The 14,924-nt window shown below is 39.5% G+C and overlaps 1 protein-coding gene across 7 annotated transcripts in view; it reads left to right on the plus strand.

The window, feature by feature from the left end:
• Nucleotides 1-14,924, plus strand: part of JADE3 (jade family PHD finger 3) — a 73,622-nt gene that overhangs the window by 33,386 nt on the left and 25,312 nt on the right. For all 7 annotated transcript variants that reach the window (XM_082069668.1, XM_082069671.1, XM_082069669.1 and 4 more), the window contains 2 exons: nt 6,663-6,722; nt 7,847-7,929. In XM_082069668.1, the coding sequence (XP_081925794.1) occupies nt 6,674-6,722; nt 7,847-7,929 (132 nt within the window). In that variant the 5' untranslated portion in view covers nt 6,663-6,673. The remainder of the gene's footprint in view (nt 1-6,662; nt 6,723-7,846; nt 7,930-14,924) is intronic.

The following is a 14,924-nucleotide window of genomic DNA, read 5'->3' on the forward strand; positions in this document are numbered from 1 at the left end:
AATTTTATTTTGTTGTAGGCCCAGTACAGACTTCAGAGAATAATTCAAGAATATTTTATTATGAGATGGATGGGAGGATGTGATGGTTGTTCACTGTGTTATGAGGCTTTTAAGTAGAGTAAGGGTATATTACTAACTTTTAAAAAAATTTCTGGTTAGAGTGAAATAAAGAAACAATGTTACCTTTTTTGCTGAACTAACTTTTCTATGAATGGTTTAACCTTTTAAACCTTTTCAATGCAGCAAATATTGCTAACTCAAGTTCTGAGTGGGTGTTTTTCCAGTTTATGTAGCCTTTTTGTGGGGTTGGATAGGATATTAAAAAATAATAATAAAAAACCCAAACACGAGTGATCTCTCTTCCTCTAGTTATTTGAAAGGTTGTATTAACTCTGCTCATATTTTGTAATTTCCCTGACAGTTGACTATGAAATTTGACCTGTTTAAATGGTTTTACTGTACTACATTTCCTGGAGACCTTTCAAGATAATTTGCTTCCTAATCTAAATTTAACAGTTACATAAACCACATTTTAGAGACTTGGAAATTTCTACCTACTGCATCTGCCTTTTTTTTTTTTTTTTTGGTGTAGACAAGCCATGTTGTAAAAATGTAAGTACAGAATTTTAATCTTCAATTTGCATGTAGCTTGTCAGTCAGTTTTCATACATAGATGCTGTTTTTCTTTTTAATAAGATAAAGAAAGTAGGTTATTTTTTTGTCCCACTTTAAAGTTTCCTTAGTGCTGTGGCCAATTCCATTTTTGTCAGTCTATTTTAAAATGTGAAGAAATTATATCTTACGGGTCTAGGATATAGTTGTGTTACAGTTCCTTGAATTTCTTGGTTGTCTTTTCATTCTGTGTAGGTCTTAACAGGTACTGTGTAGCGTATGGATATATTTAACATTTCTCTGCAACAAACTGAAGCCAGGAAGGAAGGGCTGCTACTCCTTGGAGATACTGTTTTGTTCAGAAATCTTGGCTGGATTTAAGGATTCATTTTGTACGCTTGTCACTGATGTCTTGTCTAATATGCTGTGCAAATTCAGACTCTGAGATTCCTCATCCTTCTTTCTGCTAACTCTGTTACCGATGAACTTTGCTGAGCGATGTGTCAGAGCAAGAGGATGAACTTAATAGTTCATTTGGTAAATTTAGCTGTTTACTCTGCAAACTGAAAAGGGAAAAATGTTTCTTGTTGTTTCTGCAGGTATTTGAAATGGGTTTTGATTTGAAATAAGACTCTGAAATGTTGTTAACTGTCTTCTGTTTACACATGCTTTTTTGCCTTCTTTGAGTAGCGCATGGTAGATGAGTAGCTATTCAAAAATGGGAAGTGCCTCAAGTCAGGGCAACATTGATTTTCCTTGGGGAGAGAAGAGCATGGTGGTAGAGGCAAGCGGCTGTTTCTCATTCACTTCAGCAGTGCAGATATTTGTGAATCAGCAAAAAGGAACAAACAGAATTTAGAAATTGTTAATTACAAAACATCTCCCCTAGATTTCTGGAAATAGTGGTGGTATACTTTCAGTCAGATTCTTGCATGTGCTGGCTGATATGTTGATTACTTTCAGCTTGGGATCTCTGTTTAATTTCAACCCCATGAGTGCAAGGTGGCTTTTTCCTGGCCTTCCTTGGAAGTGCAGTGATATGCTGGATCCAGCATCATTTTTGACTCCAGGGCAAAATTCCCAGTATTTGGGAAGCTGGGGAAATGCTGGCAGCCTGATGTTGCAGCCTGTGGCTGAGGAGAGCGCATTTCATGGGATTATTTTTGGTTGAACACCTGAATGGTTTCAGGGCATCTTGACCTGAGTTTGGGTGTTTAGATGACAGCTGGGAATGAGGCTGATTTTCTCATTTTTAAGTTGTGTTTCTTGTCTTAAGCTGTTGTGAGCAGAGCAGGGATATGCACACAGCCATGGCTTGGCAAGTCAGAAATGCAACAGGTGTAGAATATCCTTCAAGTTTAGGAACCGCTCTGATAATTGATATTAAAAATGATGCCAGAAAATGTTCTGTTGCAATAATTTCCTGGAGAGTTGAGTATCTTTTTGCTTGCGACATGGTCATTTCTTAATGTCACTTGCGCATTTTAATTTTCATTTAAAAGATCCCTGAAGGTGAGCATCTTTGGAATTGATATGTGTTGTCATACCAGTGATCAATCAGCTGTTAGTCCTTCTGTGGATTTTTCTTTTTTCTTTTTTTTTTTTTTTTTCTAAAAGGGCAAAAAAGCTTTAGATCAAGGCATGTTATGTTCTTATTTTTAATTGCCATTTTTAAGGTAATCTGTGCTTGAGCACATTTCAAATCCACATCCAAAGCAGTCCTGCTTTCCTTTTAAGGTAGTGAGAATCATTAACTCGGTGACTGGGAAACTGGGGTTTTCTTGGGACTTTTTTGTGGGGGTTGGAGCCACTTACCTCTTTTGCTCTGCAAAAACATTTCAGCATTCAGTTGCTCTACCCTCCTTGTTTTTCCTAGCTTGTACATTGGAACTTCTAAAAAGCTTAAACTTTGTAAACTGCAAAAACTAGGTTCTCAAAATTCAAACAATTTCAATGTGCATGTTTGCAAAATGCATGGATGAAGATAAAGGAAGGGGAAGGAGGTTTTAGCTGCTCGCTGTACAGCGTTTCCATCATGCTCCTAATGACAGCTCATCTTTTCATATCTCTTTTTCTTTATAAATAGCATCTGTTTGAGGCTGTTTTCTAAATTTCTTTTGAACTCTTCTGTGGGAAAAAAGTATTTCTTATCTTTTATAAAATTGCTATATTTTTCATGTTGTGTATAAAAAACCAAAACAAAACTATTTACTTGATTCTCTTTCAGTGTTGCCACTTGCCATTCATTATAACTGATACTCTGAGGTAGGAGAAGGGCACTGACAGTCCCATGAATTTATTTTTCACCTGTTCATTAAGTCTTGATGCACATGTTGAAAAAAAAAAAACACCATTGTGCTACTTTATTTTAGGCTTTAGTGTCACCATAGTTTTTAGAGATGAACTTAGAAAAGGGGCAAAGGTAGGATATATGTGTGCCCATTTCTGTGAGATTTTTGGTTCTGCTTGTTTAGTTTGGATTTCTGATATGCATGGATCATCCTTTCTTGATACATTTAGTCCTTTTAGAGATATACGTGGGTGGGTGTACAATTTTTTTAAATTTAATTTTACTTTAACTTCACAGGGCTTTGCAAGTGATAAAACATAAACGTGGTGCAAGGAGCAGGAATTAAGGCACAGAGTTGTTTGCAATGTCGCTCTGGACCATATCACTCAGTTAATAGTATCGTTGTCTGAAGCTGAGGGACAAACTTGAGGTTGCTGGGCTGCTTTGGGGGAAATTGGACTGAAATTGGGAAAGGTTGACATCAGTTTCCATGTTGTGTGGTCTGGCTTTGCGTCTCCTGCCTTTGTGGACTGAGCAGCTGCTGATTCTTCTGTATTCTGCAAAGGCAGGTGAAGGAGCAAGACAGGAGCTTTACCACCAAATGAATGTTACTTTGTGATCCATCTGCAATGGCTGGAGAGCGGAGACTTCGTTCGTGAGCCTTTCTGATGAGCCCTCACACTTTGGGGTGGCTGTGAGCTGGAAGTTGTGTGGCAGTCCAGTGTATACAAGGGTAGAGCAAAGGAATCTCTGATTAAAAACCAAAGCAAAGCCTCCTGCAGAGGTGGTCCTGGGGGGTGATGCTGAGGCTGCTACTCCTGCATCACGTGTGGCCACACAGCCAGACTGTAGCATGTTGGTGACTTTAATAACCTGTCGTACTGAACACAGCACACCTGTGATTTGTTGTAGCTCTGTGGGCTCTTATTTGCTGTTGTTGTAGCTAATATTGCTGCAAAAAAATCAGGCAGGAATCCAGTGTTATTACTATTTGGGGCTTTTACCCTGGTTGAGTGCTTTTTCTGTTTCTATTTGCTCTGATGGAGGTGTAAATCTCTTGCCTGAGCTGCTATAAATTCACTTCTCAAATACAACTTTTCCCCTTTTATTTATTTATTTTTTATTTTTATTTATTTACTTTTTTAGTTTTGGTTAGTTTGTTTTTCCTCCTATGGAGTTGTTGGCAGAGGTGTGCTTTCTCTTCTGAAGTTCTCATTACACATGCCATTTCTGTGGAAGCTGTCTTTGGAGTAGCCACCTCCTCTCTGCTTTCCCCATTGCCCAGGCAGAAGTCCAGGCTTCCTGGGTGTTCCCTCCTGCAGTTGTCTCTCTCAGCCCCATGTTTGACCCTGCTTTAATTGAACACTCATGTTGTGCTCTGCAGATAGCCATCTTTAGTATGGAGTGAAAAGATTTTACTGCTGCATGTTTATATAGACTATAAGAGATGAGAATTGCTTTCAGCACCTTTTAACAACTGCTCAGAAATTCTTTTGAAAATAAAAACAAAGCAAGGAGCAAGCACTTGCATTTCTTTCTGAGAAACAGAAATGAGCAATACTGGTCAGCATACCTAGATGCATCTTTTCAGCATCTCCCAAGGTCTTGTAACATGCCTGGTGGTCTATAAGCCAGGGCTGTTCTGAGCTGAAGGCTGCTGGTTGCCCTGGGCAGAACCTTCTCCTTTCAAAGGAGGATTGTGTGCTCCAGAGGGCTGGATTTGGCTGCTGGAGTACAGCATGGCTTTGCAATGACATTTTATTTGCTTTTAATCAAAAGTCCAGCTGGCAAAATGAAAGTAATCTACCAGTCCTCCCCTCACTCCTTGGCAGCTAACTTCAAGTCTGGTGCCCCCAAAGCACACACAAAAACAAGCTCTTCTGCCCCAAGTGCCTTTCTATACCTGTCAAACAGCTTTTGCCTAAGAGATTTGTGGAAGTTTCTCCATCTGACCAGTGTCTGCACAACCCGTGTTACATTGCTATCTGGAAGTGAAGTCCTGTAGTGTTTTGGTTATTTAGTTTAGTTTGTTTTTGATGTCGCTCTTCTGTTGGATGCTCGTCTTTGTACACAGCGTGGCTGCCTTGCCTCCCCCAGGCTGCTTGAGCTGGGAGAAGGTCAATCAATGTGAAATTAATTGTTATGTAACGGGAGTTTATAGGTTGCTGAAAGTGATACAAATGATAGCTTCTGATGTCCCACCGTGTTGACCACTGTGTCCGTCTGTCCTTCTTCTCCAGGTGAAATACCTGACTCAAGTTCTGTATCTACCTGCTTGAAAACTGCACGCGTCGCTTCCTTTGTCAGCTTCTAGGAGTGTGGGCAATGTCTTTGCATAATAGGTCAAAAGGATTGTTTTAAATTTTGAGTGATCATTGCATTTAGATTCAGTAAACTCACTCTCTTAGATATAAAGGCTGCTGAAAATTTCCACTAAATTAGACAATTGTGCTGCAAACAATTCCATTGCAATCTCTTCAAAGCCTTTGGACAGGTTTCTCTTAGGTGGAAATCTTGTTTATCTCATGGTCCTTGGATAATCATAAGACCCGTTGTACGGTAGCTAATGTGGAGGGTTTATCAAATGTGATATTTAGCTGTGTTGCTTTTTTGACAGCAAGTGGGTTTGTTTCGTTTAAGAAATGAAGCTGTGTAAGTTTGAGGTGCAGCCAGGCTGGCACTTCTAATACTGCAGGCATTTCAGGTTCATCTGTCTAGGATAGGGTACTTCAGTCTGTAACCTGCTGTGCCTGTCTTCTGCTTAAAATAAAAGAAGTTGTCTATTCTTGCAGAATTGTTTTGTACTTAATTTCTCTAATGATTTGCTTATTCAATCCGTTAAAAATATACGTATGATTTTAATTCACTGATACTAATTATAAACTGTTATTGGTTCTTAACAAATGTGACATTGGATATTATAGGATGGCAGGGCCTGTAAGAATGTGTATGGATTTCTTTTGGCACTTGTTCAGAGTATATAGCTGATTACTGTTTTGATCTTTCTTTTATTAAGTAGTGGTGCAGAATTTTCGTCTTCACCATTCTCTTCACGTGTTACATGTTCAAAAATCAATTTCAAAAAGCTCAGTACCTTTTTTTTTTTTTTTTAATGGAACTGGTGCAGGACCACAGAATTATTTTTTACCAATACCCTCGATCACTTCTCAAACTTCTAAACCCTACATTTATTGTGAACTAAGAGGTGATCAGATTATTTAAATTAAATGTCACAAGGCACCGTTTTCTATGATTGTCCCTATTTCTAAATCTGCCTATTGTTTTGCATGGATGCCTTTGGGGTTTTTTGTATTCCTTTTTTAAGGTTATACATCTAAATTCGTGCCTTGCCGCGCATCCACCTTATTTCCTGGCCTCCACCCGCCTCTCAGCTAGCGACCGCCACCATGGCAACTCTTCCTCTGGCTGAACAGATGGGACACCAAGTCTCCTCTGAGAGCAGAGCCGTGCTCACGCCCTGCCAGGATTCAGCTGGCGGGTTGCGCTCCGTTCTGCAAAATTTCAAGCCAGCTCTGCCCAGCAGAGGCATGCTGGTCTTGAGGGTGCTCTGTTTCACAAGTAACATCGTGGTCTAATAGTTGCTTGCAGAAATAAAACGTAGTGGCTGAGCTGGGATTATTTATGTGCCTGAAAGCTCTTCAGAGAGGAGCTTTGCCTTTGGTGCGAAGAGCTTGGCGTCAGCCAGCAGCCGGTGATTTTCTGGTAGAATGGTTGCCATCAACTTTTTTTTTCTGTCTAGGATGCGTCAGGATGAAACGCCACAGGCATCTAAGCACCAGTGACAGTTCAGACAATGAGAGTAAGTAATACCTACTAGTTTTTCTTTGGTCTGTCACCCCCTTGTGGTTTCCTTCTGTGGTTTTAGGGCAAACCGTTTCACCTCTTATAATTAAAAAAATGTTTCTTGCCTGATTTATTTTTGCATTCTGCGGTCTTTGGTGTTCTGAATCCTGTTACGGGAGAAAAATGAGGTGAAAGATCCTGTAATCTGGGGGAAGTTTTAAGTCTACTTTGAATTTGAAGAGAAACTTGTATGTCTTTCCCTCTCAGAGTTGGGAAAAAGAAATCTGTAATTCAAGAGAAAACTTACTGTCCAGGGTCCTATTTTGTAACTCCTTTGTTAAAATGAGTTCTCTTAGCACTTATGTATAGCCTCAACTTCAAAATTACTGGGGGTCGCAAGCTATTAGAGCACGGATATGTTAGAGTCAGATGTAAGACTGAGTTACAACCAGTATATTGATTGTTATGTTGTCTTATTCTGGTTCTTGATCTTTTCCACTTTGGTCTGTTATACATTTCATTAAAGTTATGTTCTAAATATTCCTTGGCACACATCTGCCTGAGATCGCATCTTCCCATTTTATCTGCAGAAAAAAAAAAACCAACTGTATGGCGGGGTCTTGTTTTTGTCTTATAAACCTGTGCTTATCTAACAACTCTAACCATAATGATGATTCATTGTCACATTTGTTGCGAATCATTAATGTATCCTGTACTAAACATTTTGCCCAGAAATGTCTAGACATCACGCTATGATTTTTTTGCATCTCTCATCATCATGTTTAGCATCTTGCTTTTTTGTTTTTTCTAGCACTTGCAACCTCTTTCCTCAGTTTTACTCTTCCTTCCACTTTGTTAGAAAGGAAATGATAGAAAGTGGACTGCCTGCTTTTTTCTGTTTGCTCATGCTTGTGTTGGGCAGAGCAGGATGTACCCAGAAGCTCAATGTGCTGTGTTTTTTACTAAGAATGAGTGGAACAGGAGGAACTGTAATCAAGCCTACGGACTGCCTAAGAGGTTTTTTTTTTCCCACGTCTTGTCAAAAGATTATGATAATTCAAGAGACTGGAGTGCCTTGTGTTTTACTGAAAAAATAAATGAATTGAAACAAACTATAATAATTCTATTTTTTTTTAACAGGTCCTTCTACTTCCTTTTCTTCTTGTTCTAAATACAGGAGCAAGTCAAAAACACCAGCAAATGAACAAAAGAAACCTGCTGAGGTAAGAACCAGGGTTAAAGATTGGTCGCTGGTAGATTCTTGTCATGCAGTTTTCATGTTTCTAAGCCTTGAAATCGTGAGCTTTGAACCAGTGTCAGTGACTCCTTTTGTTACCTGTCAAATTGTCGTGCAACTGCATTTTCCCCACTTTGTGAGTATTATAGGAGCTCTGGTGTTTTATGTCCCAAACTGACTTATGGCATTTACAGACAGTAACATGTAGTTCCTTCTTCCCCTGAAATTTAGTGTCCTTTTGAAATAGAAAAAGCTGGGATGGTCTTATGATTTGAGAGCATGCCACAGACAGAAGTGGTTCGTGTGTGTGTGTATGGGAAGGAGACTTTTTCTGCTTTGATATAATACAGTGGGACACTTCAGTGGGCAGGATACGTGCTTGCTCCTCTTCTGCCACTTTCTTACTGTTGGCCTTTTACCTTAAATAAAGCTTTTTTTACTCTGCTATCCCTACCTGTTAGGTTGTCTACACCCATCAGCACTGTCACTTGATCTGTATTCACCAATTTAACAAATTGCCATTTATGCACAATCCAGTGCTCAAATCCATCTTGGCAGCCATTCCACTGGTAGCCCTTTTTGGGGAGGATTCGTTTGCCTTCAGATTTGATGCTTGCTTTCTTAAGGGCTGAAGTCAGATAATAACTTCAAATGGGAAAACTCTTTTTTTTAGCTAAGTCCACTTACTTGCTATCACGTTGCCTCTGGATGAGTCCTTCAACATGCTAGGATGACTGTTGATGCCTGAGGTTACTGAAAAAAAAACTGACAAAGCTCACTTCTCTAGAATTTAAAGTTGAGAGTTGTGTCCCAGAAGTGATTTTGTGTACTATACCAGCAGCTTTTTGCCTGCTTAGATACTACTGTGAGAGGTTGCATAAAATAAAGAGGTTGTTATCATGCAGCAAAAGCTATTCAGCAAACGTACTGGATGTTTCTTTTCTAAATGCTGTTTGATTTGGTAAGAACAAGGCAAATGTTACAGAACATGTCCTTTCTTTCAAAGCTTTATTTTTATCACAAGTTAATTGAAGAAAACTCACTGATTTGTTTTTAAGAGAGAATCTTGCATGAATGTTTCAATAAAAGCAAAATTGGCTGGAACTAGCTACATAGTGTTTTATTTACAGCCACCTAGATGGTTAAGCCTGCTGTGCTTTTTGCCTTTAAAATGTTGGTCTGGGGATTATGGTTCTGTAAGAATTTTAATCGTAAACCAGCTTGTGGCTACTGAGGTCTTGCAATTGTTGCTCATGGCTGTCTAGGCAGTTGCTTTTTTACTAGCCAAGCTGGGTAAATGGGAACTGACACACATACGCTGCCAGACTTGTTGCTGTTTCAGATACACATCAGTGCCAGTCTCTTCCCAACCCTTCTTTCTGCGCAGCCATCCAACTTTCCTCTTGGATCTCTTCCTCTTAGGGATTGTCCTATTACTGTTTTCTTTGCCTCTGTGCCATACTGTCTTTTTGTGCATGTGTACAGTATAAGCAATAATTATGAAGATGTGATCTGTGTATGTAGCATACAGGTAGTCTGTTTACTTCTAGGAATTAAAATGAGTGTTGTTTTCAGTTTCTGCTCTTAAGATCTTCTTTGTTGCTTTCTACCTTTCCAAGACAAAACCTTGAGCCCCTTAATGCTTGAGAATATGCAACTTTGAAGAACAAAATCTGGAATATACACTTGGAATTAAAAAAATGTATTTCATAACATTATCCTTCCAGTAATACTGGCACCTTTTTGTCACCTTTCATTTAAGATCCCCCTCCTGGAAAAGAAAAAAAAGCAAAAAACTAAACCACTCAGACCTTACAATATGTCCTATTCTGGATGAGTGTCCCAAGTGCAATATTTAAAAGAACCTTGAGGGGGGAAGAAAACAAATTCCGGGAAAGGGAGTGGAAGCTGACAGTAATAATGTCTACCGTTTGTATGTGAGACTCTTGACTATACCTTCCAGTTTTTCCTTTCCTTCTGCTAGAAGCAAGCACTTCTTTCAGCCCCTTGAAAAGCTTATGCTGGAGAGTGTATTACATGAAATGCTCTTGTCAGCAGAGCATTGAAATTGATTATTTATGCACCAAGAGGTGACTAAGCTGTAAAGCAAAGACTGAAAAGAGACCCCACCACACACCCTTTCAAAAACCATGTTATAATTCCACAAGTTTTTTTGTAGCAATAGTTGTTTAATATCTATTAGACAGAAATTTAAAATTCCAGGCTGACAGCATCTCTTAAGCAAGGGCTCTCTTTAACAAGTTGGCATTGCTCTCCTTCCATTCACCTCAGCATGCCAGGCAGCAGGCTGTTTCTTGAGTTAGTGATGCAGAAAATCTAAAAGGTCAAAGCTATAAATAGCTGTTTGGGAATATTTTTGCTCATGGTCTTCATACATTAATTTTTCTTTCATGCCAGTAAGCCTGGCTTTCTCAGTTAAATTTCATGTGGATACATAGGCTTTTTTCCACTTCTCAGCCATCTCCAGCCCAACCCAATTACCTGGGTTCTCTCTCCAAATAAGGACTCTTTATTGGTACTGTGGCCAACAAGCAAGTTACTGTATCTGTCAGACTCTTCACAGTACTTTTCTGTATGTGCCATGGTCCTCTGTGGTCACCTATAAAAAATGACGGGTGCCTGCAGCTGAGGGCTGCTCTGCCTTGAATTGCTTCCCAGGTCCCTACCAATTGAGGTGAGTGCAGGGGTGGCCTCTGTGGAGTGAGGTCATCTGGTGTTACTATGGGGAAAGAGGGTGCAGCGTTGGAGTGCAAATGCCAAATCCTGTTCCCAGAGCCTGGCTTACCCCAGGGGTTTACCTCACTGCAGAAGGGGTGTTACTGGATCAGACCTGGGGTCTGCTTACCCTGTTCTCCTCCCTGGAGAAGAAGGTGAGAATGAGGCAAGCCTGTGACGATGCTTCTTCAGACTATTGCATTTCTTTACATAATTTCAAAAGCAAGACTGTGGCTCTTTCTTGCTGCTCCCCTTCTGGATTACAGTCTGTCACAAAATGGTGACTTAAAAATTCTGCTATCTGATTAGCTTTGGCATTTACTTTTAATAAATGAATTGTGTTAAGTTTACTGGCACATCAGTAGTGTAAGTCAGAACAGTTTTTCAGACCTTTCTGATGCTGTTGGCCACATGCCATTTGTGGTGTTGCCCTTCACGGACTTAAATCTACACAGGAGGGTCTCTCAGGCCTAAGCAATGGACTGTGGTGGGAGTAGCAGGGTGGGAGGCATTTGGATGTCTGGCTCAGCATGAAGCCTGGACTTTGCAGTTTCCTGTCTCCGTGGAAGCTGCAGCAGAAAATGGTGGTGGAGTAGTAGAAAAATCATTTTTGCAGGGAAAACCTATTAGCTGGGCCATCCTGAATCACTGGCTGTTTCTTTCCCTTAGGCTAGTGGGGTCACAAAAGAGCCTAAGAGATCTTAAATAAATATATAATTTTTTTTCAGTCCTGTCTCCCTATTGAAACTGGAAAGGAGTTAAGTTAGGATTTTGGTTTGTTTGGCTTTTTTTTTTTTAACTCTTCCCATGTAAAATGACAGTATTTTACCTCTCTTTGCAAATGGGGTTTTGAATCACAGCAATAGTAATTCTTAATCCCTCACTGCTGATAGCAACAGCTATGTTATCATGTGGAATGTAGCTTGTCTTCCACAAGTAAATGATCGGCTTTTATTACTTGGGTGGGTTAAACTTTTTTTTTTAGTGGCATTTAACTGCCACATAAATCGTAGGTCTCAATTCTGAAGAGCACCCCAGCAGAAAATGGATTCTTTTTGCAGTTTTTCTGAAAGTGGTCAGTTTTGTTCTGTGAATGAATGGGCAATGTGGGTAAATCATATTGCTTTACATGGTCTATGTATAATGGAATAGGTGACTGGTACCAGCTTGAACATCTGTACAGGCTTCGCAAGACCTCTGGCAAATGTGCCTTGTACTTTTCAATGAGCTGCTTTTTAGCCTGATTGGCTTAGTTGATTTAAAAAAAACAATACTTTTATGTTAATCAGAAGTGCAACCTCATTGGTTAATTTTATGATCTTTCTTTGATTTGAGATACCCTCTCAGGCTATTTGAACTCTTCAGCAAGAGGTGACCTGAACGCATAACCGCATGAAAAAGCTTGCTTGTGGAAAGGCTGAGCTATTCTACCTTTGGAAGTGAATGAGCGGGTATAACAGTAAAGTATGAATGGTCTGGAAACAGCAGAGGTAGAGCTTCAATCCTGCCTGTCCTAGTGATGGAGGAATTGGGGAGGAAAGACAGGGTGGGGGGTGGGGGCAGATGAATGAGGCCACAAGTTAGGAAATCTGTAGCAATTAAAAGGATATCCTTTTCCATGCATCGTGTAATTAGACTGTGAAGCTCATCTGCTACAGGAAGTTGTTGAGACTGAGAATTAAACAAGGTTAAAAATGGAATTGGACAGATAATAACAAGCACAGATTTTTCTAAATATCTGTATAAATTAATACCATATTAAAAATCGTTTGTTAGGATTAATCACAAAATCCAAAGCTTCTGTCTGATTAGCAACCAGAGCTTGACGTGTTCTTGCACATTCTTCTGGCTCGTGAGATACTGTCAGAGATGTGATATGAGGTGGGGTTGATTTAGTATCTGATTTCCTATACATGCTTGTAAAGGAGGCTAGGAAGATACATGGCTACTTGAAAGAGAAGTCCTGAATAATCCATAAAAATAGTTTTAGGGAGTTGGGGCTTGAACATTAGGATTTACTGCAATGTATTTCTAAATTGTTTGGATGTCTGAGAACTATAAATTTAACGCTACACTTACTGTTGTCTGTCACAGCTTTTTTTAATGTTGTAAGTTTTTCAGTCCAGTCAGGATACAAGTCTGAAACTGTAGCTTCATTTCCATTTAAAGATTAATTTGCATTTTATTTACTTTGCTACCAAAGAATCCACAACCAGACAAAAAAAAAATGACCTTATCTTGAGTCTGTAGACTCCTTTATGATAAGATGCCTTAATTCAGAAACTTAATACCATGATTGCAACGTATTCACAAGAAAAAGTCAACCTCTCCCAGGATGACCCCACCAAATTTTGTCCTTAGAGCTTCATCCTCTGTTAATGGGCAGTCTTCTGCACACACTGTGAGACATCTATACAAAGATTAAAGTATCTATGCTCAGATACTACGTGGCTATATTACACTTGGAGGAGGTCATATTACAATTTGACTTTTGTTTTATTATTAACAATGTAATTTTAGGTGCAAACTGCTGCTCTCTAAGTGTATTTAAATTTTGCTGAGGCTGTTCCATTTGGGAGCTACAATAGTAGAGTAAGATTATGGGTGCTTGTGGAAATAAGAAAGTTACCAAATCCTTTCAAAGGTGAATAAAAAAAAATATTATTTCACCCTGAACATGATGAAAAACTTTTGAGTAATTTACGCTTTACAGAAAGTTCCCACTGTAGAGTGAGTATTTGGCACCTGGAATTTGGAAGTTGACCTTCAAGATGAGTTGTGAAGGAGACCAAATATTCAGGAAAACAGTAGCTGTTTCAGCTTTCTCTGGTGAGAGAAGATATTTGCCCTCATTTCTGAGAGTATGCTCTTGGAGGGGAGGACAGGATGGGATGCAATGGTTCCCTCTTGCATTTTAAACATCGTGTCTCTGTTTCTGGGGCAGTGGGTCTGCTGACTCCATAAGTGTCGGGCAGGAGGAACACAAAGGGGTGTTGCTGACTTGCTTGGGGTGTGGAGGAGGCCTTAGGGCTAAGCAATTAGATGCAATCCAGCAGAAATCCCGCTTTGATTTTAACAACAGAGCAGTTAACCCATAATTTACCTAAACCTTGGAGGTGTGGGTTCCCAGTCATGGTCTAGGCACCTGCGGCAAGCGGTTTAACATAGTTGGGGATTTATAAGCAAGTGGTCAGAGCACCTGAAAGCTCAGAGAGTGTCACAAGAACAGAGGTTTTCTTTCCATTTTTAAGAGATGACAATCCATTTGTTTTCCCTCACGCATGCATTTGGGCAAGACAAGGTGAACGACCAACAGCATCAGTCAGCTTCAGTGGTAGCTTGCAGAGGGGTATTGGAAAAGGTATTTCATTCTTCTTTTATTTTCTCTTTTTATTATTATTTTTTTTTATGTGATTTTATATTTGCAATGGTCTTGAACAAAAAAGGTGCCTGACAGTCTGCACAGGTCTGATGTTCAAATTGTTCAGTGAATATGGAGTTTGTAGAAAGCTTGTATTCTCAAGACTCACTCTGTTTTTGATACTAATATTTTACTGTAATTCTCTATAGCATTAGTTGTATCCTCCCTCATGTCTTCAGTGAATAACGATACTTAACACAAAATAGTGTTCTTTGTTTCACAGGCTCAGTTTATTCACAGAGTAAGCATGGGAGGGTCCTGTGAGGAACATTATGTCTTGAGTTTTCATAGAGTGCTTCCAGGAGACTGGGTAATGTCCTAGGCAGCTTTTAGTGAAGCATTTATAAACAGATTCTGAGAAGTTAATTTTCCTTGGACATAGTCTTCTAACATAATTTCCAAATAGGACTCAGAAGTCTGAAAAACAAACAAAACATACGAACTGTATCTTTCCTTCCACAGCTCCATGATATTGTTATTACTTGGTATGTTGGTGCTGTAGGGGAGCAAAGCATCCTGATTTCTGGAGAAATTTTGTCGAATTTAGCTTTTAAAGGCTTCAGAGATGGCACTGTGTTTCTGCAGAGGTGACTGCGAAGTTTTCATTGCCTCAGGAAATTTGGACAAACTTTTACTGCAGATCAAAAAGCTAATCTTGATGAAAGTACAATGTCTCCTCTTCCACGTTTAAGCCCCAGCTCTAAAGCATGAAATAATTATTAGTTTCTCAACAAAATGCTTAAGATGATGGTGATGACGACAACATAGCAAACGCATTTTTCATTGATGTCACTCACTCGAAGTGCCTCACAGTTTTCAGCTGA

Source organism: Streptopelia decaocto (assembly GCF_964273445.1).
Source record: "Streptopelia decaocto genome assembly, chromosome: 1".
Lineage (NCBI taxonomy): Eukaryota > Metazoa > Chordata > Aves > Columbiformes > Columbidae > Streptopelia > Streptopelia decaocto.